Genomic DNA, 27504 nt, shown 5'->3' on the forward strand with positions numbered 1-27504 from the left:
CCCCCTCTCTTAACCTGTGTTCTACAAACCACTCGTCAGCAGATAGTTGGTTGCTATTGCAACTAAAAAAGTTAAATGCCTAACCAAATGGCTCTAGCCTGGTCTAATATTCCTTGAAGAGCAAGTTGGTCTTTCTGCAGCGCCAGCTCCCCCTGGCTCGCGCTTTCCGCGACATGTTTTCGAAATCTTAGCGATGCTGTTGATTTCCAGCCTGCAGAGCGATTTGGGAAGGGTACTTTCCGTGCGCCCTCCCTTGCGAGTGCGCAACCCTGTGTGGGCTAGCAGGGTGGAGGACAGGAGGCTGGCCGGGCGGCCAGGGGAGGCAGGGCCGGGCAGGGTGACGGTACGGTGGATGGGGAGGGAACCGCTTCTCCAGCTCGGCCGGTTTCTCCAGCCGGAGCAGGAGCAGCAGCAGCAGTCTCCCCGCAGCGCAGGGGACCGGCCCAGAGAGGCACCGCGAAGGGCGGGGGGCGGAGCGGCAGGGGGAGGCCGATGCGAACAAACAAGTCGCTGCTAGCTGCGCTCCCCCAGCCTGCGCCCCTCCGCGCCGGAGCTGGCAGAGTCCCCGAGGCGGCCGGGGGCGCGGGGCGGCGCTGGCTCCCTGCAGCCCCAGCAGCATCGCCGGGAGGCTGCGCTGTGCGCTGGCTGCTCGGGGCCGGGTAGGGTGACGGGCTCCCGGAGCCCGGGCGTTGCGCAGCTCCACCAGCCTCACTTGGCAGCCGGGAGCCGCTTCCCGCGCGGAGGCGGTGAGGGGCCGGGGGGCCGGGCACTGCGCTGCCCCGCCGGAGAGGAGGGGCCGGGCCCCGGGCGGCCGGGGCTAGGGTGGGCGGCCGCGGCAGAGGGCGAAGCCGGCAGGAGGTGAGGCTGGGCGGCCGCGGCAGAGGGCGAAGCCGGCAGGAGGTGAGGCTGGGCGGCCGGGGGGCCGGGCACCAGGGGGGCTCCCCGGCTCGGGGCCCCGCAGCGGGGCGGATGGCTGCGGGCAGCATCACCACCCTGCCCGCGCTGCCCGACGACGGGGGCAGCGGCACCTTCCCCCCGGGGCACTTCAAGGACCCCAAGCGGCTGTACTGCAAAAACGGGGGCTTCTTCCTGCGGATCAACCCGGACGGCAGAGTGGACGGAGTCCGGGAGAAGAGCGACCCGCACAGTGAGTACCAGCCTCTCCCCCACCCGCTCCCCATCCCTGCCTCCCACCTCGCCCTCTGCACCCCCTGCCCTGCCAGCTCCCAGGGGCACAGCCTGGCTACTCCAAGGGCTACCGGCTGCCCCCTCCCACCTATACACCGTTCATGGCACGTACCCACTGCGCCCACTCCGGTGATACCCTCACCCACACTCCCCTCCTCAAACCTGCGTAGCCCAAACTCCTCGCTGACGGTAAAATCCTGGCTTCATTGACAACAATGGCAAACTCCTATTTCAGCGGGGGCAAGATTTTACTCTAGGTCTCAAACCTATTCCTGTTACCTTCCTGTCCTCTGGATCTGAGGGCATGACTATGAAGACCTGAGTTCACTCCTACTTTGGTCACAGAACTGCTGTGTGACCTTGGGTAAATCGCTTAACCTCTGGGCTTCTTCACATTAGAGAAGCTTACTGTGTTTGAACAGGATTGGGAACATTTGAGTTAATGACACTGTCAGGACCAACAAGGAGTCCGGTGGCATCACCGGACTCCTTGTTGTTTTTGTGGATACAGACTAACACAGCCACCCCCTGATACTGTCATGACCATGACTTTGCAGTCTAAGTGTAGACTAGCTTAATTCAGGAATGTGGGGGTTTAACCGTGGCTAGCTGATAGGGTATCTCATCCTGGGCTACACCAGCTGCAAACTGTAGTCCGTATTTTGTCTAATTTGAATGCTCCCAATCCTATTCAAGCACAGTAAGATGTTCTTGCATATACAAGTTTTCTGCCTGTCTTTCCCCTGTCTCTGAAATGGATAGAATAACACTTGCCTACTTCAAGTGTTAAGTTTTAAAGCTAGTAACATGAGATACTTAAAGTATTTATTATCTGTACTGATCAGTCAGCTTTATTAATGGACAGTGTAGAGTTACGTTTCTGTTAAAGCAAGCTCACATCTTAAACAAGAAAGAAAAGTGTGGGGCATGTTTGTAAAAGTTTTCATTTTCATGTATAATCAGCTTGGATCAAAGGACAGTAAAAACAAGTGTAAAATACTTTGAATATTACAAAACTTGGCCTATATCCCAGACAGTATTCTTGTGGAAGTGGTAATACCTCTCCCAGTGCCCTCTCTCTCAGGGCAGGAAGAGGGTCCTGGGGTGGGAATGACCATTCACTTCCTTTGTTTTGAAAGGGGATCACAGTACATAGAATAGTTTGCCTGTTCTTGCTAACTGAGGATTAATCAGACACCTTGCGCTGCAGGAGGCCTGTTGTCCAACATGGAATTTTGTGGGTGGATCTTATTACTACTGTCGCCTTTTGCTTAGAGAACAAAAGCCACAAGACTTTTTAAAGTATTGAAAAGTCTGTGAATAGTACTTGCCAATCCAGTGACAATATCTTAACCTGTCCCACAACTGAAGAGCTGCTGGTGAATGATTTCCTTCAAATCGGTTATGCATGGCAGAATTACTATGTATCAGAGGGATAGCCATATTAGTCTGGATTTGTAAAAGCGGCAAAGAATTCTGTGGCACCTTTATAAACTAACAGATGTATTAAGTTTATGCTCCAGTACGTCCGTTAGTCTATAAGGTGCCACAGGACTCTTTGCCAGAATTACTATGCAGTCTTAGTCTCTTGCCATAGAGGATAACAGCCCTCTACCATGCTTCCTGATTAGTATACTACTAGATTTGTACTATGCACTTTATGAACCTTGACTAGACAAGGAACTGCTATGAGACAATTGGCACCAGCTGCAGAGAAAATAAGATTGTACTCAAACAGGCTCTTTTCACAAAGAGGTAATTGTGGCACGAAATTGACTAGGATTATGGCCCTATTTTTCATCGGCTGCTGGCCTGATCCTGAAATGCAAGTGGCATAGAAGGGAGACAGAAGAGGAGGAGGAAGACAGAAACAGAAAGAGAAGACATACAAAGAGAAAAAGGAGAGTAGGGTGGAGAGAGGGGAAAATGGCTAGTGTGCTACATCTTTTCCAATGAGAATTTGTAGACCTCAAAGGCTTACACTTCAAGTGTTCATATCCACACAATACACCTGGAAACCCTTTAATATTTTCTTCCAATTTTGGTTTCTAAATTCTGGAAGATATTTGCCAATAGCTTCTTCTAAAATCCTGGAGAAACACTGCAGGAGCCTGACACATGATCTGGGTGTATTGGGAGTGGGTTGGGGACAGCCTATAGCTGTGTTACTGTGTGATGTGCCTGTACATTCACTTTTTTTCTTGTAGATTTCTCAGATGCTCCTTGAAAAAAGGAAAATATAATGCAAATGTGTGTGGAGTAGTGTAAAATATTAAATTATACTCCATGTTACAAATACCATAAACCTTAATGCCTAAAGTAATATATAGGTATGTGGCCTGATTTTTTTTTTCCAGACATGTTGGTCACTGACCGCTCTGGATGCCCTGTATTAGAAATTGGGACATTTGTTTTGGTGTCTAAATATGGACCTAGCTGCTTAATTCTTTTCTAAAATGTGACTGAAAAGTCCCATTTAAATACTCAGGTTACTAGAACAATTTGCTTTTTCTAAGATTTCAGTTTTCATAAGGAAATGTAAGTTTTACATCATAATAGTAACCCTAATGATGTCCATGCGGTCTACCTTTTTAAATATAATGTACATACCCCGCTCCAGGCATCTGTTTGGGATCAAATGGAAATATTGGGAAAAGTAGGCATTCTTATACGAAAAATCTCATTCATTCATAATGCCCATCTTGTCACCTCATGAAGTAGCTGGGAGAGTAGCTTTGAAAGCTAATAAATTCAAATTTATGACTGAAGTATGGGTCTGTGAGGCAAACGCGCATGCTCTCTCTCTCTCTCTTTCCTGGTTGTGCAACCTCTCTGCATTTTCAGTTTCACCTGATTGCACTCCTATTCCTCTGCTGCCATTTTTCTTTGCATCTCTCTCTTTCGTTCCCTCCTCCTCTCTACTGCTTTGCACTTTTCTCACACTCTCACCTTTTAGTTCTCCAATCTCCCTTCTCCTGACTCCATCCTACTGCCTTTTTCCTAATCCCAGTACTCTTTGCCTCTACTCCCTTTACCAACCTCCTCTGTGGTAGGCTGTGGCACCAGTGAGTAGGCTACTCTTCTATTCCAGACCATCTCGAGGAAGGGCTTACAGGTATGTTTCCTTTAAGGTCTTTCCCCTTTCCTGCCCTCTCCCCACTCCCACATTTCTGCTACTGCTAATAACTTGAGGGGCCTAAGAAAAGGTTGTTTTTGGTATGCCTGGAGCATCATACTGAAACAACAAGCAATAAATAAAAGACAAGTCTTGGACACCTTCCTAAGAGGCATAAGACTGAAAATGTTATAAAGAAAAGTATATCTAAATTAAGTGATGCAGTTTTACCTTATGAAGCCTAACTTTCCCTTTCTTAAACATCAGTTTCTATGAGAAATGCAGTCAGGGGAAATGGATGGAATTATTCCAGCAGAGAAATTGACCTAAATGTTCAAGGACATTGATTCAAGGAAGATTTAGGAGAGATTCTTTTGGTAACTGTTCTTTTCAAGATTTAATTGCCTAAAGTTGTACTGGATGAACCCTGGTTCATTTCTGCTTTCAAAGGAAGTTCTGATTTTAGAGGGTGTGAAGACCTGTATCTGGTTGGAGCTGTGTCCAAAATATAATTCTGTAAAACAGTGTCTTATTTAGTTGTGTATGACTTTTTCCTTGATACTCCTTTAGTACTAAGGAGCATGTGTCCAATTATATATTCTGTTCCCTGTGTGAGACTGGATTGTTTTTTGCATTTGTCGTGTGCTTACATGAACTCTTAAATGTATATTTAACAGAAACAAGAAATAGCAAGTAAAAATCCTGTATGCTAGATGACTGAGATTCACATAGCTATAAAATAGGACACTACATGTATCATGGTAGATATTGCCATATCTCATATGCATTGTAAAATGACTTCAATGAAGAAATGGCAGTATGTCTTCTGACACACCCTGGTGTCTTGTTCGTTCTGAAATGTATGTGGCAAACCAAACACAAGACAAGTCACACTTGTGGAGTTTATCTTTTACAAGAAGTTCTTTGCAAGCTGTGCGAGTTCTTCTGGCTGAACAAGGCAGCACAAAGTATCCAGTCAGCTTAGAAAGTGTTTTAGAAAATCCTCAGACGTCTGTATTGAAATGACTACTGAGCAAACAAAGTGGTTCACTTGTCCATAGCTTCCAGGAGACATCCAGTAGCACAGCTTGTTTCCTTCTTGGTCTTTCTCTCACTTGGAAATAGCTAGAATTGATATAATTCCTTAACTTCCATCCTGCTTTGCCTCAGGCCAGGAGTACAGTATGGCATCCTGGAAGGACTACATTTCTAGTAATCTTTCTCCTTGATCTCCTAGAGACTGTCTAGGAACTTCTGAGACAGCTTTGTCCCTCACTGATCAGGGCGAAAGGTGTTCCAGCCTACTTTGTTCATGAACTCCTGTTGCTTTCCTCTGAAGACTTAAGAGCCGATATACAGTCCTTTATTTATTTGTATATTTTAATGTATTAAGTAACAATTTGGGATCATAACATTTTAAAACCATTATATTTTATCAGGTTTCAGAGGAACAGCTGTGTTAGTCTGTATTCGCAAAAAGAAAAGGAGTACTTGTGGCACCTTAGAGACTAACCAATTTATTTGAGCATGAGCTTTCGTGAGCTACAGCTCACTTCATCAGATGTTTACCGTGGAAACTGCAGCAGACTTTATATACACACAGAAATCATGAAACAATACCTCCTCCCACCCCACTGTCCTGCTGGTAATAGCTTATCATTATTCTAAATTACATAAAGCAAGAAATATTTGAAAATAATTAAAATGTTCACAACCTTTTGTAGTGTCCTGATTAAATAAAGGGGAAGGTAGAAATATGATCCCTTAAGCTGAGCCTAGTATAATCAAATGTGATATGAAAATGAACTGAAACCCTTACTGATCCTGAGCCAGACTTTAAGGCTTCAGTAGCCAGCATCTCTCATTTGGGCACTTAATTTAATGGTTAGATTTTTTTTTCCCTCAAAAGCTTTCTGCACCCAGAAGCTCCTGTTCTCATTGGGATTTGTTGGGTGCTGAGCACTTTTGAAAATCTGACCACTTAAATTAGGTACCTAGATGAGAGCTGAGTGTTTTTTCCAAAAAACAAAACAACAACAAAAAATTAGTCCCAATTGTGGGTTCTGAACACTCCAGAAAATCTGGCCCTAGACATCCAGTCACATCACTCTTTTCACATCACACAAGTTATTCCCTCAAAAAATTATTCACTCTGAAGACCCACCCATTAAGTTACTTTTTAAGTTTTTTTTTTTTTTAAACTGTTTCAGTTGTTAATCCCAGCCATTCCCACAGTGTGTGTTTTTGTCCATTTACAGTAATAGATGAGGAGGTGTCAATTCCAGGAGAGGCAAAGTTGCTTTTGTAATGAGCCAGCCACTCCCAGTCCCTATTCAAGCCCAAATTAATGGTGTTAAATTTGCAAATGAATTTTAGTTCTGCTGTTTCTCTTTGAAGTCTGTTTCTGAAGTTTTTTTGTTCAAGGATGGCTACTTTCAAATCTGTTATTGAATGTCCAGAAAGATTGAAGTGTTCTGCTACTGGCTTTTGTATGTTACCATTACTGATGTCCAATTTGTGTCCATTTATTCTCTTACGTAGGGACTGTCCGGTTTGGCTAATGTACATGGCAGGGGGGCATTGGTGGCACATGATGGCATATAACACATTAGTAGATGTGCAGGTGAATGACCCGCTGATTGTGTGGCTGATGTGGTTGGGTCCTCTGATGGTGTCGCTAGAGTAGATATGGGGACAGAGTAGGCAACAAGGTTTGCTACAGGGATTGGTTCCTGCGTTAGTGTTTCTGTTGTGTGGTGTGTAGTTGCTGGTGAGTATTTGCTTCAGGTTGGGGGGCTGTCTGTAAGTGAGGACTGGCCTGCCTCCCAAGGTCTGTGAGAGTGAGGGATCGTTTTCCAGGATAGGTTGTAGGTCACTGATGATGTTCTGGAGAGGTTTTAGCTTGGGGATGTACATGATGGCCAGTGGTGTTCTGTTATTTTCCTTGTTGGGTCTGTCCTGTAGTAGGTGATTTCTGGGTACCTGTCTCTCTCTGTCAGTCTGTTTCCTCACTTCCCCAGGTGGGTATTGTAGTTTTAAGAATGCTTGATAAAGATCTTGTGGGTGTTTGTGTCTGTCGGAGGGATTGGAGCAAATTTGGTTGTATCTTAAGCGTTGGCTGTAGACAATGGATCGTGTGGTGTGTCCTGGATGGAAGCTGGAGGCATGGAGGTAAGTATAGCTGTCAATAGGTTTCCGGTAAAGGGTGGTGGTTATGTGACCATCACTTAGTTGCACTGTAGTGTCCAGGAAGTGGATCTCTTGTGTGGACTGGTCCAGGCTGAGGTTGATCATAGTGGGATCCAGAAAGTTGTTGAAATCCAGGTGGAATTCTTCAAGGGCCTCCTTCCCGTGGGTCCATATGATGATGTCATCAATGTAGCGCAAGTAGAGGAGGGGCGCTAGGGGACGAGAGCTGAGGAAGTGTTGTTATACTGTGGGGCCATGCAGGTACCCATAGCAGTGCCACTGACTTAAAGGTATAAGTTGTCCCCAAATCTGAAATGGTTGTGGGTGAGGACAAAGTAGCAGAGCTCAGGTGTGCTGTGACCTCATCAGGGATACTGTTCTTGACCGCTTGTAGTCCATCCTCATGTGGAATATTGTTACACTATATCCACCCTGATCGAATTGGCCCTGTCAACACTGGTTCTCCACTTGTGAGGTAACTCCCTTCTCTTAATGTGTCAATATATTTGTCTGCATCTGTAATTTTCACTCCATGCATCTGAAGAAGTGGGGTTTTTACCCATGAAAGCTTATGCTCAAATAAATCTGTTAGTCTTTAAGGTGCCACTGGACTCATTGTTTTTGTGGATACAGACTAACATGGATACCCCCTGATTTTTTTGTCATAGTCCACCTAAAAATTCTTCCCAGCTCTGGGATGCAATTTTCTCAAAGGTAGCACAGCAAAGGGAAGAAAATATATATTGTGTTTTAAGACTTACTGTGTAACATCATCTATACTTGCTGGTATGGCATTGGAGTAGAGGTGCCGCCTGATGAATTCTCCTTTACCGGAATCCAGCTGCCCAGCACAAGTCCCATTGGAACAGACAAAGAATGAGAGAACATATGCCATGGAACATGCTTTGCTAATCCTCCAAGCAGAGCTACTATCTACTGCAGCATACTTGCCTGCCTACTAGATGTGGCCTCTAAGGTAGGGGACCACACTCTGGATGTGGTCAGTGAGTTACCCTAGCATTTTCTTGGATACTGTGGGGACTCTTGGGGAAACTTTGCTTTTTGAGTAAGATAAGCCAACACTTCTCCCAGCTCCCTGGTGTGTGATTTATGCGTTAATGTTTGAAAAGTGCTTTGAGATCAAACGTATGATATAGGTAGTCACTATTTATTTCTGTTATACAGAGTAAATACTGTACCTGTGCTTTAACTATTAATCTTGGCAGCTGTTTATTTAAAGTACTTTGTGAATTCATAGAGATGATCATTTAAATAGCTTGTGGGCCAAAAGCTCCAAATGCTTACTCCTGCCAAAACCAATTTTATGACCCAAAAATAAGGGATTAAATTTATGGGCAATATTCTGGAGCTATGTTAGTGTAAAACCAGTGCAAGGTCAGAATCAGGCTCTAAATCAGGGGTGGGCAAACCCCTGAGGGCGGCAACTGGGTATGGAAATTTTATGGTGGGCCATGAAAGCTCATGAAATTGGGAGTTGGGGTGCCGAAGGGCTCCAGCTTGGGGTGTGGGCTCTAGGGTGGGGCTAGGGATGAGGGGTTGGGGTGCAAGAGGGCTGCTTTGGGCTGAGACCAAGGGGTTCAGAGGGCGGGAGGGGGATCAGGGCTGGGGCAGGGGTTTGGGGAACAGGAGGGAGTCAGGGTGGCAGGCTTTGGGTGGCGCTTACCTCAAGCAGCTCCCAGAAACAGCGGCATGTTCCCCCTTCAGCTCCTACATGGAGGTGTGACCAGGGGTGTCTGCGCACTGCCCTGTCCGCAGGTGCCAACCCTGCAGCTCCCACTGGCTGCGGTTCCTGGCCAATGGGAGCTGCGGGGGTGGCGCTTGGGGTGGGGGCAGTGTGCGGAGCCCCCTGGCTGCCCCTAAGCATAGGAGCTGGAGGAGGGATGTGCCTCTGCTTCCGTGAGGAGTGGAGCAAGACCCTGGCCCCGCTCCCTGGCTGGAGCCCCAGAGCAGGGAAAGCCCCAGACCCGACTTCCTTGTGGGAGCTTAGGGCCAGATGAAAATGTCTGGAGAGCCATCTGCCCGGGCTGTAGTTTACCCACCTCTGCTCTAAATGTTCTACTAAAAGACATTGTCTCTCTTATTACCTTTTTAAGAATAGAAATGTTTGTTCCTGTACTTTCCACTAAGAAAAATTAGACCAAGTTGCTAATGTTTTTTGACCTACAAATACTCATAATACTCTGTGCAAACCTGTGAGTTCATTCTGGGGTTAGAAATGTTTTCCAATAAAAAGCAGTTTATGGAAAGTGAGCTGTGATTATTTGTTGAGTATTATTAGTATTGACGGAATAGACAGGGTCTAACCCTTGAAATCAGTGGGAGTATTTCCATTGACTTCACCATATATTGGATCAGTATACTGGAATTGTTACATCAATTGCTACGGAAAGCTATTAAGTGTCAGCTTGCATTTTGGATAAATGCTGAATAGCAAAAGATGTAACACACTAGCAGAATTATCAGTCCCCTCATTCAAAAGCTGTATAAAATATGACTTATTTCTCATGATCAAACTTATACCCTGAAACATGCCCCCCAATATCAAGGTGACTGGTGTTTTACACCGTAATAATTTGAAAAAGGCCGGATTCTCTGCATGATCAGCTCTAACAAGTAGAGGGCTAATAATTTAATTTAGATGTCAACATTTTATACATCTTACCTTAAGGTATCCATTTTATAAACACTTATTTTTTAGTATTCTTGCAATCCTGAGCTCTGATTCATGCTCTCAATTCTTATGATCAAATTCTTTGAGGTGTGTCGTCAGTTTTCACTGCAGGAGGTGTTATGACCTTGAAGGATCAGGCTCAAATTCTGCACAATATTCTTTCAGTTTCAGCTTTAATTTCCTTTTTCAGAATATTCTATAAAACTTTTTTAAAGTAATAACTGCCTCTTTTTGTACTTATTTAAATTCTGTACTGTCAACTTGAAAACTAAGGAGATTTTACTTCTATTTAGGTCTAGAAATTGAGAATAGGGGGGAAAAATCTAAACTGGAATAATTCCTATATTGCCTAACTTGTTCAAGTAGCTCACCATCTGCGTCCAGAACTGTTTCTATATGAAACAGTTATTTGGGTGGCAGGACACAATGCACGGAAATAATCTGCTTCAGTGCTGATACCAGTTCCAAGCAAGGGGCCAGATTTATCTCAGGTGTAATTCTTTTGTGATTTGTTATAAAGTCACCCCCGGGATGAATTTGGCTGGAGATGTTTAGTTGAATTGATTCATCTTGATCACTTTCTCAAAAGCTTTAAAGACCTCACTGCACTGAAATGTAAAGTTATAAACTATTACATTTTTATCAAACTTTGTTGTGATAAAATGATCTTAATTCAACAAAAAAACTGAAATTTGTATTTTGATTATATTAAGTAATGTTTCCAAGGAATATATTTAAAGTTTACGAATGACACATTCCAAGGTGTTTCAAAATCATTTTTGAGATGAGTGTTCATATTATGAAACTGATTTATAATGCTAGACACAATTGGTGTTTTTTGCTAGTGATGATATAGAAGTGTCCATTTTCTAGACAATAAGACTATGTTCCATTCCTTATGTATAATTTAGTGGAATTACTGTTTCAAGTAACAGAGTAACAGCCGTGTTAGTCTGTATTCGCAAAAAGAAAAGGAGGACTTGTGGCACCTTAGAGACTAACCAATTTATTAGAGCATAAGCTTTCGTGAGCTACAGCTCACTTCTTCCTTCTTCTTTCAAGTAAGGGAACTATTAAGAATGCCTAATTTATTGTGATGTAGAGGCTACATATCTCTGTGAATTCCAAGACTATTGCATATCCAGGGCAAATTTACCCTGAAGTTAAACTGGGATTTAACTGGGATATAGAGGACATCACACCTGACTGTTCAAACATTCACAACTAGTAACTTTCTATTTCATTAGCCAGTGTGTATTCAAGGCTATGTATTTCAAAGTACTTCCTTGCTTCTTAAACGCTCAGCTGTGTGCCTTGTAACATTACCTGGGTCATGTTATAAACACCTAGAAATGTACTGTACTATCTCTTGTGTCCAGCTGATTTCTCAATAATACAATCAAAAAGATGTGTCCAGAGTTCTGATGCCATTCAGAATTCATCTTCTTTGTGCAGTTTTTTTTAAATTTTCAGGATAAAGTCAAATTTCTACCTGAATATCTGTGTACACTTAAGATGATAAACCATTTAAATGAGTTACTGCCATATTGATATGGTGTCCCCAAGGTTGGGTGTGAGTTCTGCTACATAAACTGTTCCTGAACATGTCTTTCTAGATGACTGTTTCTATGTAAGTATGTCACTCTTAAAGATGGCAGCTTTCTTGACTTTTTGGTCTAGAGGGGAAGCACCTGACTGCTATAATGGAGGAAGATATTAAGAGTACTGGGAAGAACTATACTCCCTGTATTAACTTTGCAATGGTAATAGAGTGAATTGGTGGTGTATTACTCTAGTACTTCTAGGCATTGACCTAGTCTTATGTTTGCAGTAGATCTAACAAAATAAGGAGAACTGTTAGATGTGCTGGTTATGAAATATCTCATGGCACTTTTTGTTGTAAGAGCAATTATCAACCCTATTTTCCTGGTCACAATCCAAAGTGAATAATTACATTCTGATGAACTAAGCTTTCTGTGCAGTTTCAGGTACACATGGTGCCCTTATCTTCCACTCCTAAACGGTTGTGCAGTGCTTTTGCTTACTATTAAAAATGCTGCTGTGCTCCATTCCATAGGTATCGGTCTTGGGGCACATCTACACTAGAAAGTTTTTTACTGGCAGAAATTCTGTAGGTGTTCTGCAGTTTACGTAGTTCTTTCAGCTGTGCGTTCACATTTGGCTCCCTTTGCTGGTGCAATGTGTCCTTGCAGCATCAGGCTGTATTGCTAAAGGACACCACTGAACATCCCAGTGTCCCGTGCCACCGCCTGGCATGCTACCTTGTGGGAAATTTTTGCAGAACATTGTGGTGCTGCTGCCATGTTTTTGTGGCATACTTTCACTCCTCTCCGGGAACTATGGAAGTTTGGGGTTAAATTTCCACATCTTTCTATTCTATCTCATAATCTATTCCTTTTTGCCACTGTGACACTATGGATACTCACCCAGAGCAGTTGTCACTGCCTGCGCTGGGTGCTTCTGTGGTGTTTTGGCTCAAAGCCCTGCCCATCAGTAGCATGCTTTCAGCATAAAGTTTTCCCCTGGCTTCACTCAGCCTGGTTACTCTTGCAGGGTGATCCAACAGCCCTTCCAGTCTCGAGTCACCCCAAAGCCATCTCCCCTGCAGTGTCCAGTTCCTCTTGCTGGTTGTTACAGAACTTACCAAGATTTCTGCCTCCAAAGAAACCATGTTCACCATCCTGCTAGGTTATTTGAGACTTTTACTATTTAGTTTTATATACAGCGCTGAAATGGATTTGTAAAAGTGAAACAAGTGCATTAACAGAGCCTAAGTTTAAGTGATATTAGGTAGAAAGAATAGGGATATAAATGGCTAGAAACAAAAGTAAAAAATACGCTTCTCAGACTAAAATTTAACTTAAACTTTAGAGTCCCTTGTTCAAAGTAGCTTTCTCACCACAAAGAACGAGGAGTACTTGTGGCACCTTAGAGACTAACACATTTATTTGAGCATAAGCTTTTGTGGACTAAAGCCCACTTCATCAGATGCATGGAGTGGAAAATGCAGTAGACAGACAGACACCCGTCCCCACCTTCCTACTGTATTTTCCACTCCATGCATCAGATGAAGTGGGCTTTACCCATGAAAACTTATGCTCAAATAAATTTGTTAGACTCTAAGGTGCCACAAGTACTCCTCGTTCTTTTTGCTGATACAGATTAACGGCTGCCACTGAAACATTTCTCACCACAGTCCTTCCAGGGTCAACACAGAGCCTGAAGCGCTTGGTTTCTTTGTTGCCTCAGGTAAAGGATGCCAAAATGGCTTTTTGCCTGTGTTTATATTTTTCTCAGTCAATTGACCCTGTTTAAGAGTTAGGAAGGCTTCAAAGGGGTGCAGTCTGCATCCTCGTTCGAGATTAAATGGTCATCTTCCCTAACTTGCTTGCCTGATGGCTTTGTTTACAGTGCATGTAAGTGTACTTTTTCTGTCTTAGGTCACACCTTGCTTAATTTATAGTGGATACATGTCCAGTCTGTGAAACATTCCTTTGTCTCGGATAGGCTGTACTTAAGCACTGTCTGCTAAACATGTCTGAGGAATGTTTTTCCAGCAAGCATCTAGAACTCTTTATACACTGGCTGTACATACAGCACACAATAGTATTAATGATCTGCATGTTACCAGTTTGCATATGACACCTTTACATGACACCTTTCAGATACTGGTTGTCATAATCTGTGAGATGGGGCAATGAGTGTTGTCAGGCCTGATCAGACTTATTGCACAGGATGCGCTCTGACAGTTGGCATTAAGGTGCTCCCTGGATCACAGCTGCTATCTTGCCACCAGAGATATTGGTGAGATATCAATCTACCAAGCTGACTTGACCATTGTATTTGCAGAACTGAGGATGACTGAGCAGTTGAAAGACTTGCAGGTACCTGCTAACCAACTATACAGGGTACAGCAGCAGTCTTTGGGACCAAATGGTGAACATGGAGTGGGTGGGATTGGATTGTAATGCAAACCTGGGACAACCAGCAGTGGTTTTAGAACTTTCGGATGCAGAAGCCCACATTCCTGGAGTGGTCACGCCAAACTCACCTCAGCCCTGCAATGCAAGACACAGATGAGAGCTGCTCTGACAGTGGGGAAATGGATGGCAGTCTGTCTTGAAATTTGCAACGCCAAATTGCTACTGCTCAGTGGGTAGCCAGTTTGGGGTTGGAAAATCTATTGGGGTGCAAATGTGCAAAGTGATTTAATTGTGTCCGCTCTACAGGATGGTCACATTGGGCAATACCCAGGAAATAGAGGGATTCAGTGGGCTTTCCTAATTATGATGGAGTGATTTTTTGTTTCATTGGCTCATGTAGACTTACACCAAAACACCTGGACAGAAGCAAGGACAGATTTAACTATCATCTGAACCATAGGCGCCAATTCCGTGGGTGCTCCAGGGCTGGAACACCCACAGGGGAAAAATTAGTGAGTGCTCTGCACCCACCAGCGGGCAAGCTCCCCTCACCTCCACCCCACCTCATCTCCTTCCTCTCCCCCCCGCCACCCTGAGCGCACTGCATCCCCGCTTCTCCACCTACCTCCCAAGCACTTCCCGCTGCCAAACGACTTTCCAGGAGGGAGGAGCAGGGATGCGGCATGCTCAGGGGTGGAGGTGGAGAAGAGGTGGGGTGGGGACTTGGGGAAGGGGGCGGAATGGTGGTGGGAAGGGGGCGGGGACTTTGGGGAAGGGGTGGAATGGGGAAGGTGCAGGGGCAGGGTTGAGGTCGAGCACTCCCCAGGAACCGTTGAAGTCGGCGCCTAAGACCTAAACTGGTGGAGCATGCCTTTGGAAGACTGAAAGCCAGATGGAAATGTCTCATGATTAGGTTGGATCTCAGTGAGGAAATATTTTTAATGTTTTTGCTGCATGTTGTGTATTGCATAACATCTGTGAGGCCCAGGGTAAGGTGGATAGGCTATCTGGTGACTTTGAGATGCCTTGTTACAGGCCAGTTGCTAATGCCACTACAGGTGCTGTGCAGTTGAGGGAAGCTTTGAGAGCAGACCGTAGCCGGACAGTGTGTCACACTGGTTACTGCACAGATAGTAATTAGTTTTTTTGGGGGGCAGGGACTATAGCTTTGGGAAATTGTCAGCTCTGTACTAGAAGACACAATTATATCTGGGTTTTTGCAGAGTAGAACTTCAAAAAATGTGGTGTGACTGAAGTGTAAGGTGTCCTATAGCTGCATCACACTGGGCAGTAGATGTATTCACAGCAGTTCGTTCTTGTTCTGTGGGGTTGAATGCAAAGGGTACTGTTGCTGGGAGGATTGGAGTCCCATGGAGGTTGTACAGCACTGGCCAGAAGGAATTGTTCTCCAGGCTGAGTATTGAGTGCCGGCCTTTGATTGCCCTGATCAATTAGGTGCTCCAGCATTTGGGTCCTTTTTTTTTTATTTTTTCATTTTAAAGAAATGTATGATTTCTTTGTGCACCCCCTGCTCCCACGAGTCCTGAGTTTCATGGACTCCAGGCTGTGCGCTCTGGATAAGTTTTGATTGGTTACCTGCAGCCCAGGTAACCCATTGTGGTTGAGAACCACTGGTGTAGACACATGAGCAGTCTTTTAATCCCCATTACTTCATGAGCCTTTAACAGAACACAGCTCGGGGTGTGTGTGTGTGGGTGTGTGCGCTTGTAGACATGGGGAAGTTTGGGAGGGATGGGTTTGCATATCTTTAGTGATAGTGTTGCAAAGATTGCTAAACTTATTACCGATTATCATGATCCTTGAGGATATATTGACCATGAGGGTCTTGGAAGGCCAGAGAATGGATGTGCTTGAGGGGGCTGGCAGTTGGCTGGGGTTGTATGCTGCTTGGATCTTCAAAGTGATAATCACCCAAGAAATCCTTTTTAAATAGTGGAATGGGGAGGTGTTCTCTTATGGCAGGAGAAACAAATATTGTCTAGAAATATCCCAAAGATTAAATACGAATGGCTGAAAAAATTTCTGTGAAATTGTGCCAGAAGACTGCAAAATTGTTCAAGTTAAGAATAGCAGAGGGTCCCTGTGCCTACTGGTTGGTTAGTTCTGTGACTGTACCTCACTCTGTTGCTCCCTTCTTCTTCCGATGCAATGCAAGTAACTGTAGTTTTAAAGTCACTGCAAGTGCTTTGTTTGTTACCATGATACTGAATTTTTCTGGTTTGAAGCAAGTAACATTTCTGTTTTTCCTATTTTGGACTGTTGCCTCGTACTGCCATTTCATGCTCTTAAACTAAAGCTGCTAATTTGAAACAGAATTTTTCTCCCCATGCACAGCTGCTATTTTGAGAAGGGGATGGTGGGCAGAGGAACATTTCAGGAGCAAGCAAAATGGCCTAAATTACTGAGGCAGTCCTAGTAAATTACACCTGTGATATACTATACCTTGTGGTATATCTTGTAACCCCCATATTGCTCATCTGTATGTAACTTTGATATTGCATATAAAGCATGCTACGTGAGGTATCAGGGAAAAGGTTATGATTGGCTGAAAGTCACTGTTCTATCTAAATATGTATATCTTTAGTGCATGTGAAGTTATGAGAGTGCATTATATGGTTGTCACTAAAACATGCTGTAAGTTGGGAAATCAGCTAGATATTAGTTCCCCAGAGACAACAGCAAGGAAAGTAACCAATGCCTGGGTGGGGTGTCAAACAACCATCAACAGCTGCTATCCAGCAAAGGAGCTACAATTCAATGACTCGCCTGCATGAGGCCACACCAGGGAAATTGCTCAACCTTGCCTGGGAACTCAGCAAGGACCACCAGACATGCCTGGACTTGTGTTCTCCAAGCACATGGGACTGAGGGTATAGAACAGAACACAAGGGACTCATGCTTGGCCTTTCTCCTTCCCCCACCTATGCTCAAAGAAGACTGAAGACTCCAACAGAGGAGACTGGCCCAGGTTTAAGGGGCAAATTTATATATTAAGGACTGTATAATATCCAGTGGAGTGAAAAAAAAACCTGCTTAATCTAGACGTTGCCCAGCCTAATAGGGTTGAGAGTTTAGGCTGTATTCTTTCATTTTATTTTGGTAACTAACTCTGACTTTTTGCCTATCACTTTTATAATCATTTTAAAATCTACCTTTTGTAGTCAATAAATTTAACTGTTTATCTTTACCAAACACTTCAGGCAAACTCACTGGTAATCTGCTCAGGTTTGCAAAGGCTGGTGTATATCCACTTTCCATTGATGAAGTGGTGAACCAATTAATAAATCTGCACGGCTTGTCTTGAGCAGTGCAAGACTGTATATTCCTGAGGTACTGTGCTGGGGTAATTTGGCTGGTGCCTTTCTCTTTGTGATTCATGAGTGGCTCTGGGAGCATTCATGCAATCTAGCTGGGTGTGGGGCTCCACACGCTGTTGTGCTGAGTGATCACAGCTCCTGGAGGGGCTTGTTGCTTGTCACTAGCAAAGCATTGTAAGACCGCCTAGGCTGGAGAGAATTAAGTGGGTATAGCAGTCCCACTGTCATCGGCTGCACCCCAGGGATCCCATCACAACACCTACCTGAGTCACGTTTCTCAGTGTTTGCTTGGCTCAGTTGATCTTGCTGGGACTGAGTCCCAGCACCGCTTGTGTCCCCAGTGTATGTGATCTCCTAGTCAGTTACCAGTTCTGGGATGCCATAATACATTAGAATAGTCCCTTAGTGTCATGCCTTTGGGAAATAGGGAAACATTAGTCTATCAGACACATTACAATATCCTGATCCATATGTAATGTTTACAGTCTGATATGAACCCCTTGCTGACTTGTTCTCCAACAGCTGCCTAGACCAGATGAGTCCCAGAATGTATTCTGCTACTTTCATGATTCAGCTCAGGACTCAAGGTGGGGCTGTATTTCAGAGTTTTACTACAAATCTGAAGGAAAAACAGTGCATTGTTAATTTTACTCCACATTCTGGGAGTTTGACAGTATGGTGCACTCAACTTTAAACACCTGTGAGAAACGTAGATACTCCCAGAAAAGTGCAGGGGTGGTTTAGTAAACTGATGGCTTATGAAGCCTTTCATCTTCTGGGCTCTGGTTCATGTTCTGTCCAAGTCGGTAGTGATTGAAAGTTGTTGGCCTGATCATTTACAGCTAGCAGTATTCCCCTGTGAGACCATTATTTAAATGTTGTCATAGGGTGGATATGCAGCTTGATAGGAGGGGAAAAATAGATGAGGAGCATTTAAGTTTCAGGAAGGGAGAGTTCCCAATGTTATCCTTCTGCTTGCCATGCCCAGGAGTGAAATACTGTAGTGTGTGGGGGTTTTAAATAGCCATTAAAGGACTGGATTCTTGGCCATTATAAGATGGTTTCACTTTTAGCCTTGGGGAATCCAGTAACACACAGGTGTGATGTATAGTCAGCCGCCATCTCCTCTCCTCCATGTCCTATGATGAACATAGATCGGTGGGATCCTGAGGATCAGGGTCAACAACTTTAAAGGTTGTGATTCCTAATAGGATCTATTCCTTATCAGATCATGCTACTTCCTTTCCCATTGCCATCACTAACTCCTCCATCCTTGCCATATTCCAGAGTTGTAACCTGAATGTCTCATTCCATCCCTCTCACCAATTTCTGTTTACTTTTATTCTTCATGGCATCTCTAAAATCCAGTATTTCATGTCCATCTGTAATGCTAAAACCTATGTCTAGTGTATTCACCATCTCGACTTCTTCTACAGCAAACTTCTTCTCTCTAGTCTCCCTGTGTTTCGTCTCACCCCACACCAGTTTGTTCTCAACTCCTTACACTTATTACCTTCAAGGCCTTGCAGAATTCTACACTACCTATTTCTCCTCCTGTTCTCATTACTTCTCACTTCTGTTCTCTTTCTCCCACATGCTACTGCCTTCTTCCAGGTTGCTTTATCTTTGCTGCTACGTCTAGCTTCCTGTGTAGCAAATGATCTCAATCTTCAAATCCCTCCTCAAAATGCACGACTTTTGCTCAGCCTTTCAATAATGACCTCTGCAAGATTTCTCTCAATCACCCTAAACTTGTTTATCACCTCAGTGTCAGAACTAGATTTTAGGGTCATTAGGACAGGGGGCATGTTTTTATACTATCAAGTCACTTCTGATACCATTCTCTAGAGTTGCTTAAAGCCTATGAGAAAAATCAGATAACTGGAGATCTTGTCATTTGGCTCAGTGTTACAAGCATTGAAAGGTATGGTGGCAAAGCTTCAGTCCAGAATGGTGAATGTGCTCCTTGGCAACACTACAGGAAGAAGGTTTGCTATGTGTACATGGCATGTGTTCATGGATTTCATAATTCAAATAAATGTTATTTTTAGCATTTCTTAATGGAGGTTGTAAAATATTTTTCAACCATGCACGTTTACATTGCACTTCACAAGACAGAGATAAGACACTTTGTGCTTTGAAGAACTTAAAATGTAGACAGATACGGACAATCAAAAGAGAGAAGATGCTCATTATTTGTTTTTAATTCATGAAGGGTTCCTTAAACACTGAAAGTGAAAGCAACAGCTGTGTAACAGCACAGGAGTTTAGAACAGTAGAATACCCTTTCTGATCTTCTACGGTATATTCTTTGTGCCTTATGGAGCGCACTGTCAGCAGGCAGCACTCAATAATAGAACTGACGTATTCTTCACTTCCAGTACTAAACTGTTGTTTGCTGCTGCTTTCTGCTGCAGTTGTGGGGAAGGGGCACTTCATATCACCATTTAAAAAAAAATTACTCTTTGCTTCCTCTGTCTTCTGAAATATTGTTGTTTGTCTTGGGTCTCAGTTTACCTTCATTACTGTTGGTTGTATAGGTTTATTTTGAAAACACTTAAGAACCCACAAAGGGGTTTGGAAAAATGCATGGTAAAAATAGTGCTCAAAAGATTTGGGATATACTTTAAACATGTGCTTAAAAATTTAGATACGAGTAGTCACGTTGACTTCTTAAAGAACTACTCTTCTGTAAAGCTTAGCATGTGCATAGGTGTTCCCAGAATTGAGGTCTATAAGAATAGCTGCTTGGGAAATAGCATAAGGAGAAGGCTGTGAAGGAGGCAGGGATCTGTATCCAAATGTTAAAGACGGACTTGAAGCCCAAACTAGGAAAACTTTAACTTTGTGTTAATTTGTATTACTAGTTAAACACTAATGCTTTGGCTACTGCAACTGTGCTTAATTCTGCTGAGTCATTCCACCATTTTACATCACTAAATACTAAATTAACTGGAATAAATAAAACACAGCCCATTATTTGCCTTTCCTTTTTGAAGTGAAGTTCTTAATCAACTTTAAGCATTTGTTTATATGCTCAGTGTTTATACACTAACAAATTTAATGTAATTTTAATTTGTTTTAAATCAACTAAAGTTGCATTGGGAAAATTCTGTTGGCAACTTGGTCCTGGCTTGAGTCTAGCTTTCACACCAGAGAACAGTACTGAATAAGATACACTTGTATTAAAATGACTCAGATTTCCCTATTTGGTTTTGACCTTTAGGCTTTAAATGATGCAATCAGTTTACCTGCAATGACACAAGAGGCAGTCTGTTGTTAATTTGTAATACAAACAGTGCCCAGAGGCTCCAAATAGCGTAGGGGTTTTATTATACTAGGCAACTGAGAAACTTTTCGCAAAAGATAGTCCTTGCCATCTAAATTTATATGCAATATCATGCAATCACTCTAAACTTGACTCAGCAACCACAAATCATTTTCACAAGTAAAGCATGAAATAAGTAAGAACTTCTCTGGCACTTCAATTTAAAGCCCTTTACACACATTTGACTGCCCCCTTGTGAAGCTGACAAGTATTATTGTACCTATTTTACAGGTGAGGAGTGGGAGGTAAAGAGACTTGTTCAAAACCATGGGTAGAAATTTAGTACATTACATTATCATTTTAAAAATGATGTCCTGTAGAAGTATAATTTGCCTCCTTTTTTAAATAACAAGGAGCATTTGGGAATACTGTAATCCATATAGTCAGTGGCCCCTAGGAGGGCAGGAGTTTAGGGTAGGAAAGAAATGGGCATAAATAAAGAGAGTGGTGGTGAGGGAGGATGTCGTCTGATTTCTGTACTTTTTGTTAAATGTTAGCCAGTTGGAATATGTAATTGCTGTGGGACAGGCTAGTTCAGTAGGATATTTCAAAAATTTCACAGACATGAAGGTCGCTATCTTAAAACAAAAAAACTTCAAATCCAGACTCCAGCGAGAAACTGCTGAATTGGAATTCATTTGCAAATTGGATGCTATTAATTTAGGCTTAAATAGAGACTGGGAGTGGCTAAGTCATTATGCAAGGTAGCCTGTTTCCTCTTGTTTTTTCCTACCCCCCCCCCCGAGATGTTCTGTTTTAACTTGGATTTAAACTTGAAGAGTGGTCAGTTTGGATGAGCTATTACCAGCAGGAGAGTGAGTTTGTGTGTGTATGGGGGTGGGGGGGATGTGAGAAAACCTGGATTTGTGCAGGAAATAGCCCAACTTGATTGTCATGCACATTGTGTAAAGAGTTGTCACTTTGGATGGGCTATCACCAGCAGGAGAGTGAATTTGTGTGGGGGGGTGGAGGGTGAGAAAACCTGGATTTGTGCTGGAAATGGCCCACCTGATGATCACTTTAGATAAGCTATTACCAGCAGGACAGTGGGGTGGGAAGAGATATTGTTTCATATTCTCTGTGTATATATAAAGCCTGCTGCAGTTTCCACGATATGCATCTGAGGAAGTGAGCTGTAGCTCACGAAAGCTTATGCTCTAATAAATTGGTTAGTCTCTAAGGTGCCACAAGTACTCCTTTTCTTTTTGCGAATACAGACTAACACGGCTGTTACTCTGAAACCTTTCAAAAATTGGGTAACTTACTTTTTATTTAAACCCTTGGATTTATTCTGGTCACCAGAGCTTTTAGAAGTGTTCATATTTCAAGGGTGTGTATTTTTGTTGATGTTTAAAATTTTTAAAGCCCTTACTTCTGTCTGCTTATGGATTTATGCCCCTGGCTGCTGACAAGAAAAGGGATTTACCTAGGAGGATGCTGTAACACAGTAGTAAAGAAATGTGTCTTTATATGTTAACATGACTCACTAATTCTCAGTGTAAAATGTTACTCATGTAGCATCATTTGAACTAACAGATCCATTACTATACAATCATAACTGTTACAGATGACTATCTGGTGGGATACAAAATATTGATTGAGGAAAATTAAATTGATTAGGGTTTTAGCTCTTACCTTGAAGTCAACCGCCTCTAGGTCTTAGTGATCCTTCTAATCCTAAGAACTCATGCAGAAAGGGAAAATGAAGGCCACCCATCATTTGCTTCTTAAATTTTTACTTCGCTTTGGAGACAGGGTGGGGCATGTGAGATGATGTCTGGAGTTCTTTTGTGTTCCCTGCAGAAACTCTTCTGAAGAGCTAAGAACTATGAACCGCAGTTATGAAGGTGGGCGGGGGCGAGAATGTAACCTGGAGCATGAGTTTCATGGCTGGAAGCTGGTTTTGTGTGTGTGTGTTTCTTTTTCTTTTTCTTCTTTTTGTGAGCCTGTGATCTTGTCTCAGGAAGAACCACGGCCAGGACTGGATTTTTCCATTTGTATATAGAATAATGTTTGAGTCTTCTTTCACAATTTTTGTTTAGGAGGTGCTTTATGATGAGCCTATGAAGTAGGCTGATCTTTTTTGCAGTCTTCTGTCACTCACCTGAAAATGTCTCCACAATGACTGGAGAAACATGCATCATAATGAAATATTGGGGGAGGAGTCAGTTTTAGATGATTAGAGACTTTGATCAGAAGAGAACAAAAAAGGAAAAATATTGATGACTGGTTAGAGCCAATAAGAGCTAGAATGGTCATAGGGCGGGAAGCAGGGAGGGAGAAAATAGATGCACTGTGTGTAGGAGTAAACCAACCAGGCTAGTTCAAGAGAAACAATCCATCTTTTTTTCTGTTTGAGTCATCTAGTAAAGTTCTAAACAAATAAGAGCTGGTCTTTTTAATGCCTGCTCTTCCAAGAGACTGCAACAGACCACATCAGTTTATGAAAGGTCATGCTCCCTGTGTTGAACTAAGCATTCACAGTAAAGGAATAGCACTTAATGAAGAGGAAATGCCATCAGCAAGACACCCAGAGATATTAGCAGACTAAACGAGCCTTTAAAATGCTAGGGACTAGAGGCATCCAAGAAGGCCAAAGAATTCACTTAAGAGAATCCCTTACTGTCACCTTCCTCCTCATCCCCTCCCTATTACTCCTGAAAAAAGAGAAGTGGGAGTAGTTAAGAAAGTAAAACCTTTAATTATATAGCCTCATCAGACTTGAGCAGTCCCCAAAAAAACCTTAAAGCAGAAGAAAGCAAATTAATGGAGGAGGGTTCAGGTTTAATGTTACTACATGTAACACCTGAGGAATTCATATTTAAGGGACTCTTGTCTGCTTTTTCTGGAAGTGCTTCCAATTATGACTTGAATATACAATAGAAGAAAATTAGAAACTCATAGAGAAGTGAACAGTGTATTGGTGAAGGAGCTGCATCGTTTTGAAACGGATATATTTAGGATGTAATTATAGTAGAGACATTTTAAACAAAACCATGTTTGTTGTAAAAAAAAAAAAACAAAAACAACCAACCCCAAAAAACCCCCCAAAAGCCCTCTTTAAAAAATAAAATCGACTGATGGCTCTGGAAACTGAAACTTTTCTCACAGAATAGGTGAATAGTGCTAGTTTTCCAGTATTGCCTCATCAGTATGACTAATTCCTAACCTGGAAGAAAACTCTCCAAAGGTATGTCTATAGTGCAACTAAAAACCTGCCGCTATCCTGTGCCAGCTGGCTTCGGCTTGGACTAAGGGGCTGTGGTGTAGACGTTCAGCTTGAAGTGTAGGATCCTGCAAGGTAGGAGAGTCCTAAAGCCCATGATACAATCTGAGCTTGAACTCCTACACTGCATTTGATGAGTCCCTTAGCCCAGATCAGCTGGCATGGACCGGTTGCTGTTGCAGCATAGACATTCCCCAAGAGTGAGAGGTTTCAGAGGAACAGCCGTGTTAGTCTGTATTCGCAAAAAGAAAAGGAGTACTTGTGGCACCTTAGAGACTAACCAATTTATTTGAGCATGAGCTTTCGTGAGCTACAGCTCACTTCATCATCACTTCTGATGAAGTGAGCTGTAGCTCACGAAAGCTCATGCTCAAATAAATTGGTTAGTCTCTAAGGTGCCACAAGTACTCCTTTTCTTTTTAAGAGTGAGAGGGTAGTTTTAGTTCTTATTCTCCTTTAGTCCCTGGATACTTTTGAAATGGCCAGTTGATGCCAATTGTGCTGATAGTCTCAGTCCAGTTCCTAGTAGATAGACATGCCACAACTGACTTTATTCATCCCATTTAATAATCCTAATGGAAGATAATGACTTTCTTTTGCTACCCGCCTGAAGGCTTGACTTGTGCTGGCATCCTGGAAGTGAAAACCCTTAGAGGAGTTAGAGGGTTTTTGGGTTTAGACACTGGACTAGAAATCAAGAGATCAGAGTTGTATTCCTGGTTTCCCTCACAGATTTCCTGTGTGACCTAGGGTAAATCACTTTATGGGTGCTTCAGTCCCTGTCTGTGTAAAATGGGGGCAATAATACTTTCTTCCACCGCTTGTGGCTCTTCTCCATATAGACTGTAAGCCCTTCGGGGCAGGGACTGTCTCTTAGCATTGATACATATCCACCACAATGCGGCCCTGTTCTTTGTTGGGACCTGTAGGAATTAACAAAATGTGAATAATAAACAATCCATTACCAGCCCCTATTTTATCATTTAAATTAATACTACATACATGGGTGTTAGAGTGGAGTAGTTACATAAGGTTACACATTCCTAATTCCAGCATGCAGGTATAGTGAGTAAAGTTTTAGAGCCAGATCCTCAGCTGGTGTAAATGAGCATAGTTCATTTGACTTTAATGCTGGGGTAGAAAGAGTATTGGTGTGACATGGGCTATTGTGGGTCTTGTAGAAGAAGCGCATCTTTAGAGGGGATTTGAATGAGAAGGTAGCTACCTCCATGGACTGGATGTCATCCTATGTGCAGAGATCAGCAGTGAAGAGGCTCAAAAACACAGATGGGGAAAGGAAACTAAGGGATTGAAGTTGACGTTGTTTGTGAACTGAAAAAAGCAAGGGGAGGACCCAGTAAGAAAGAGGATCTGAGATGTTTTCACCATTGCTGTCCTGCACAACTCTGCCCCTGCCAACAAGTTGAAACATGATACTGTAGGCAGGAGATAAGTTTGCATTGGTTGGAGGACAGCAATCGTGCTGGGAAGCTCAAGAGGAGAAGGCTGCAGTAATCAAAGCTGGGGATGACTGGGATATGAACAACAACTTTAGGTGTTGGTACAGAAAGGTAGACAACTCTCTCTTGAATATATTGAATGTCTTGTGAGGAAAGAAGCTGCAAGGACTGATAGTAGCCTGGATGTATAAAGAGAATAAATGAAGGGCCAACGGTAGCCCTAAGACCAGGTATAGTTTACAGCGTGCAGGCGTAAGCTACAGGTGTATAGTATTTACGTGTTGCTTGAATTATGCTTTTTGCATCCTTCTTCTATATTGTGCTAATTTCCTCCAAAGATTCTCTCAAACTATAGCAGTGAGAAGTAGTTGCTACTCTGTTCTCTTCAGTAACTGAAGGTGCAGGGATAGGACTTAGTGGAGTTGGCCCAGTAACTTCACCACAGTATGTGTCATTCAGGGGCCTCATGGAACAATTTTCCTGACAGGGCCTCTGCAAATATGTTGGATATGGGCCTTGAGCCCTTGGCTTGGATTTAGCTTTTCCGTAGCAGAGGCTGTAGTAATGCTAGTCATTGATCCAGAGACATGTAGCCTAAATTGTTGTTTTTTTTTTTCCCCGTGGGTATATAAATTCATTCTTCTTGTAAACTAAACGAGAGATGTTTTGCTAATGATTTTTTCAGTTGAAAGAACTTAGCTGTATACAAGTGAGCGAGTAAATGGCTGAAACTGAGATTGTTTGTCTCCCCGCCCCCCTCCCCCCCACCAGCTACCTCTCTGCTGTGCACAGGCAGCTCTAGTCCTCTCCTTGCTGTGCCTTGATCATGTAATAGAGGTGAATGTGAGCTTGTCAACAGAGAACATAAATCCCAAATATTTTTTGAGAATCAGCTAATCAACATTTTTATACTGGAAAAAGGTGGGGCTGGGCCCGGGTTCACTCTGCACTGCCACCCAGGAGACCTGACAGAACACTACTTCAGGCGTTTACATGTCAGTTCAGAAATAATTATAATAATAAACAGATGTTGCAGTGGTGATGCTGATGTGAAACGTAAGCTGCAATTTATCCCAGAGGCTCACAGCATCTTTTGGCAGCCAATTGATAGTGCCATTGTAATCTTAAAGGAGATTCCTTTCTCTCAGCTGGTTGAAAAGGAGAAGCAGTATTTGAGAGGGGCGGAATGATGGAAAAACTAGCAGTGCAGAATTGTCCGGCTGTGCCAGAAGGACGAGAAACTGGATGTGGTTTAATTAGGCCTCAACTTTATTCCTAAATGTCAAAGTACCTGCAAGATAAGTGTATGGTGCAGATAATTCCATAATCATTTACATATACCCAGGATGTGGCTGCAGTCAGCCCTCCCCTTTTACCTATCCTGGTCCCCAGCCAACATGCTGCTGGGACCTAACCACCCCTCCTTGAATGCAGGTTAAGAGGGGCTATAAAGGAAGAGGGGATTTGTCCCCCTGCCATAGGAGCCCTCCACCCCCATTTCTGCCCCTTTAAAAACCAAAACCAAACAATTCCTCATTTAAATCTTTGCCCATCCATTTTATCTGATGACTGTATCACTTCCGTATGAAGTACCTGCACTGGACTTGGCCCCATGCTTATGTCGAGAGTTGTAACATTGCAGCCTAACCCCAATTTCATGTTTGCCCCAGCTAAGCCCCGAACACACTGTAGGGAAGGTGAAAAAACCCCACATCGACTTGGCCAATCTGGTCGCGAGGAAAACAATTCCTTCCCTGTCCCCGAAGAAAGGAGCAAGTAATGTTTTGCCATGAGCTGCTGTGGGCATTACCTGGTATCTAACTCTTTCTGTGGGTGGGAGGATGGGGGCTGCTCCACCTGGTCCAGATAAGAGGGCTTTTCCTGAAGCAGCATGGATCTAAATAGTGATGGGCGGCCTGTCAGGGTAATCTGCTGGTGGGCCGCGAGACAGTTCATTTACATTGACCATCCACAGGCATGGCCACCCGCAGCTCCCAGTGGCTGTGGTTTGCCATTTCTGGTGA

The 27504-nt window shown here is 43.3% G+C and overlaps 1 protein-coding gene across 1 annotated transcript in view; it reads left to right on the forward strand.

Moving 5' to 3' along the window:
* The first annotated feature begins 867 nt into the window (after nucleotides 1-867).
* FGF2 (fibroblast growth factor 2) overlaps nucleotides 868-27504 on the forward strand; it is a 62475-nt gene continuing 35838 nt past the window's right edge. The window contains exon 1 of the mRNA XM_073341071.1: nucleotides 868-1147. Within this exon, the coding sequence (XP_073197172.1) occupies nucleotides 970-1147 (178 nt within the window). The 5' untranslated portion in view covers nucleotides 868-969. The remainder of the gene's footprint in view (nucleotides 1148-27504) is intronic.

The sequence above is a fragment of the Lepidochelys kempii genome, chromosome 4 (genome assembly GCF_965140265.1).
Source record: "Lepidochelys kempii isolate rLepKem1 chromosome 4, rLepKem1.hap2, whole genome shotgun sequence".
Classification (NCBI taxonomy): domain Eukaryota; kingdom Metazoa; phylum Chordata; order Testudines; family Cheloniidae; genus Lepidochelys; species Lepidochelys kempii.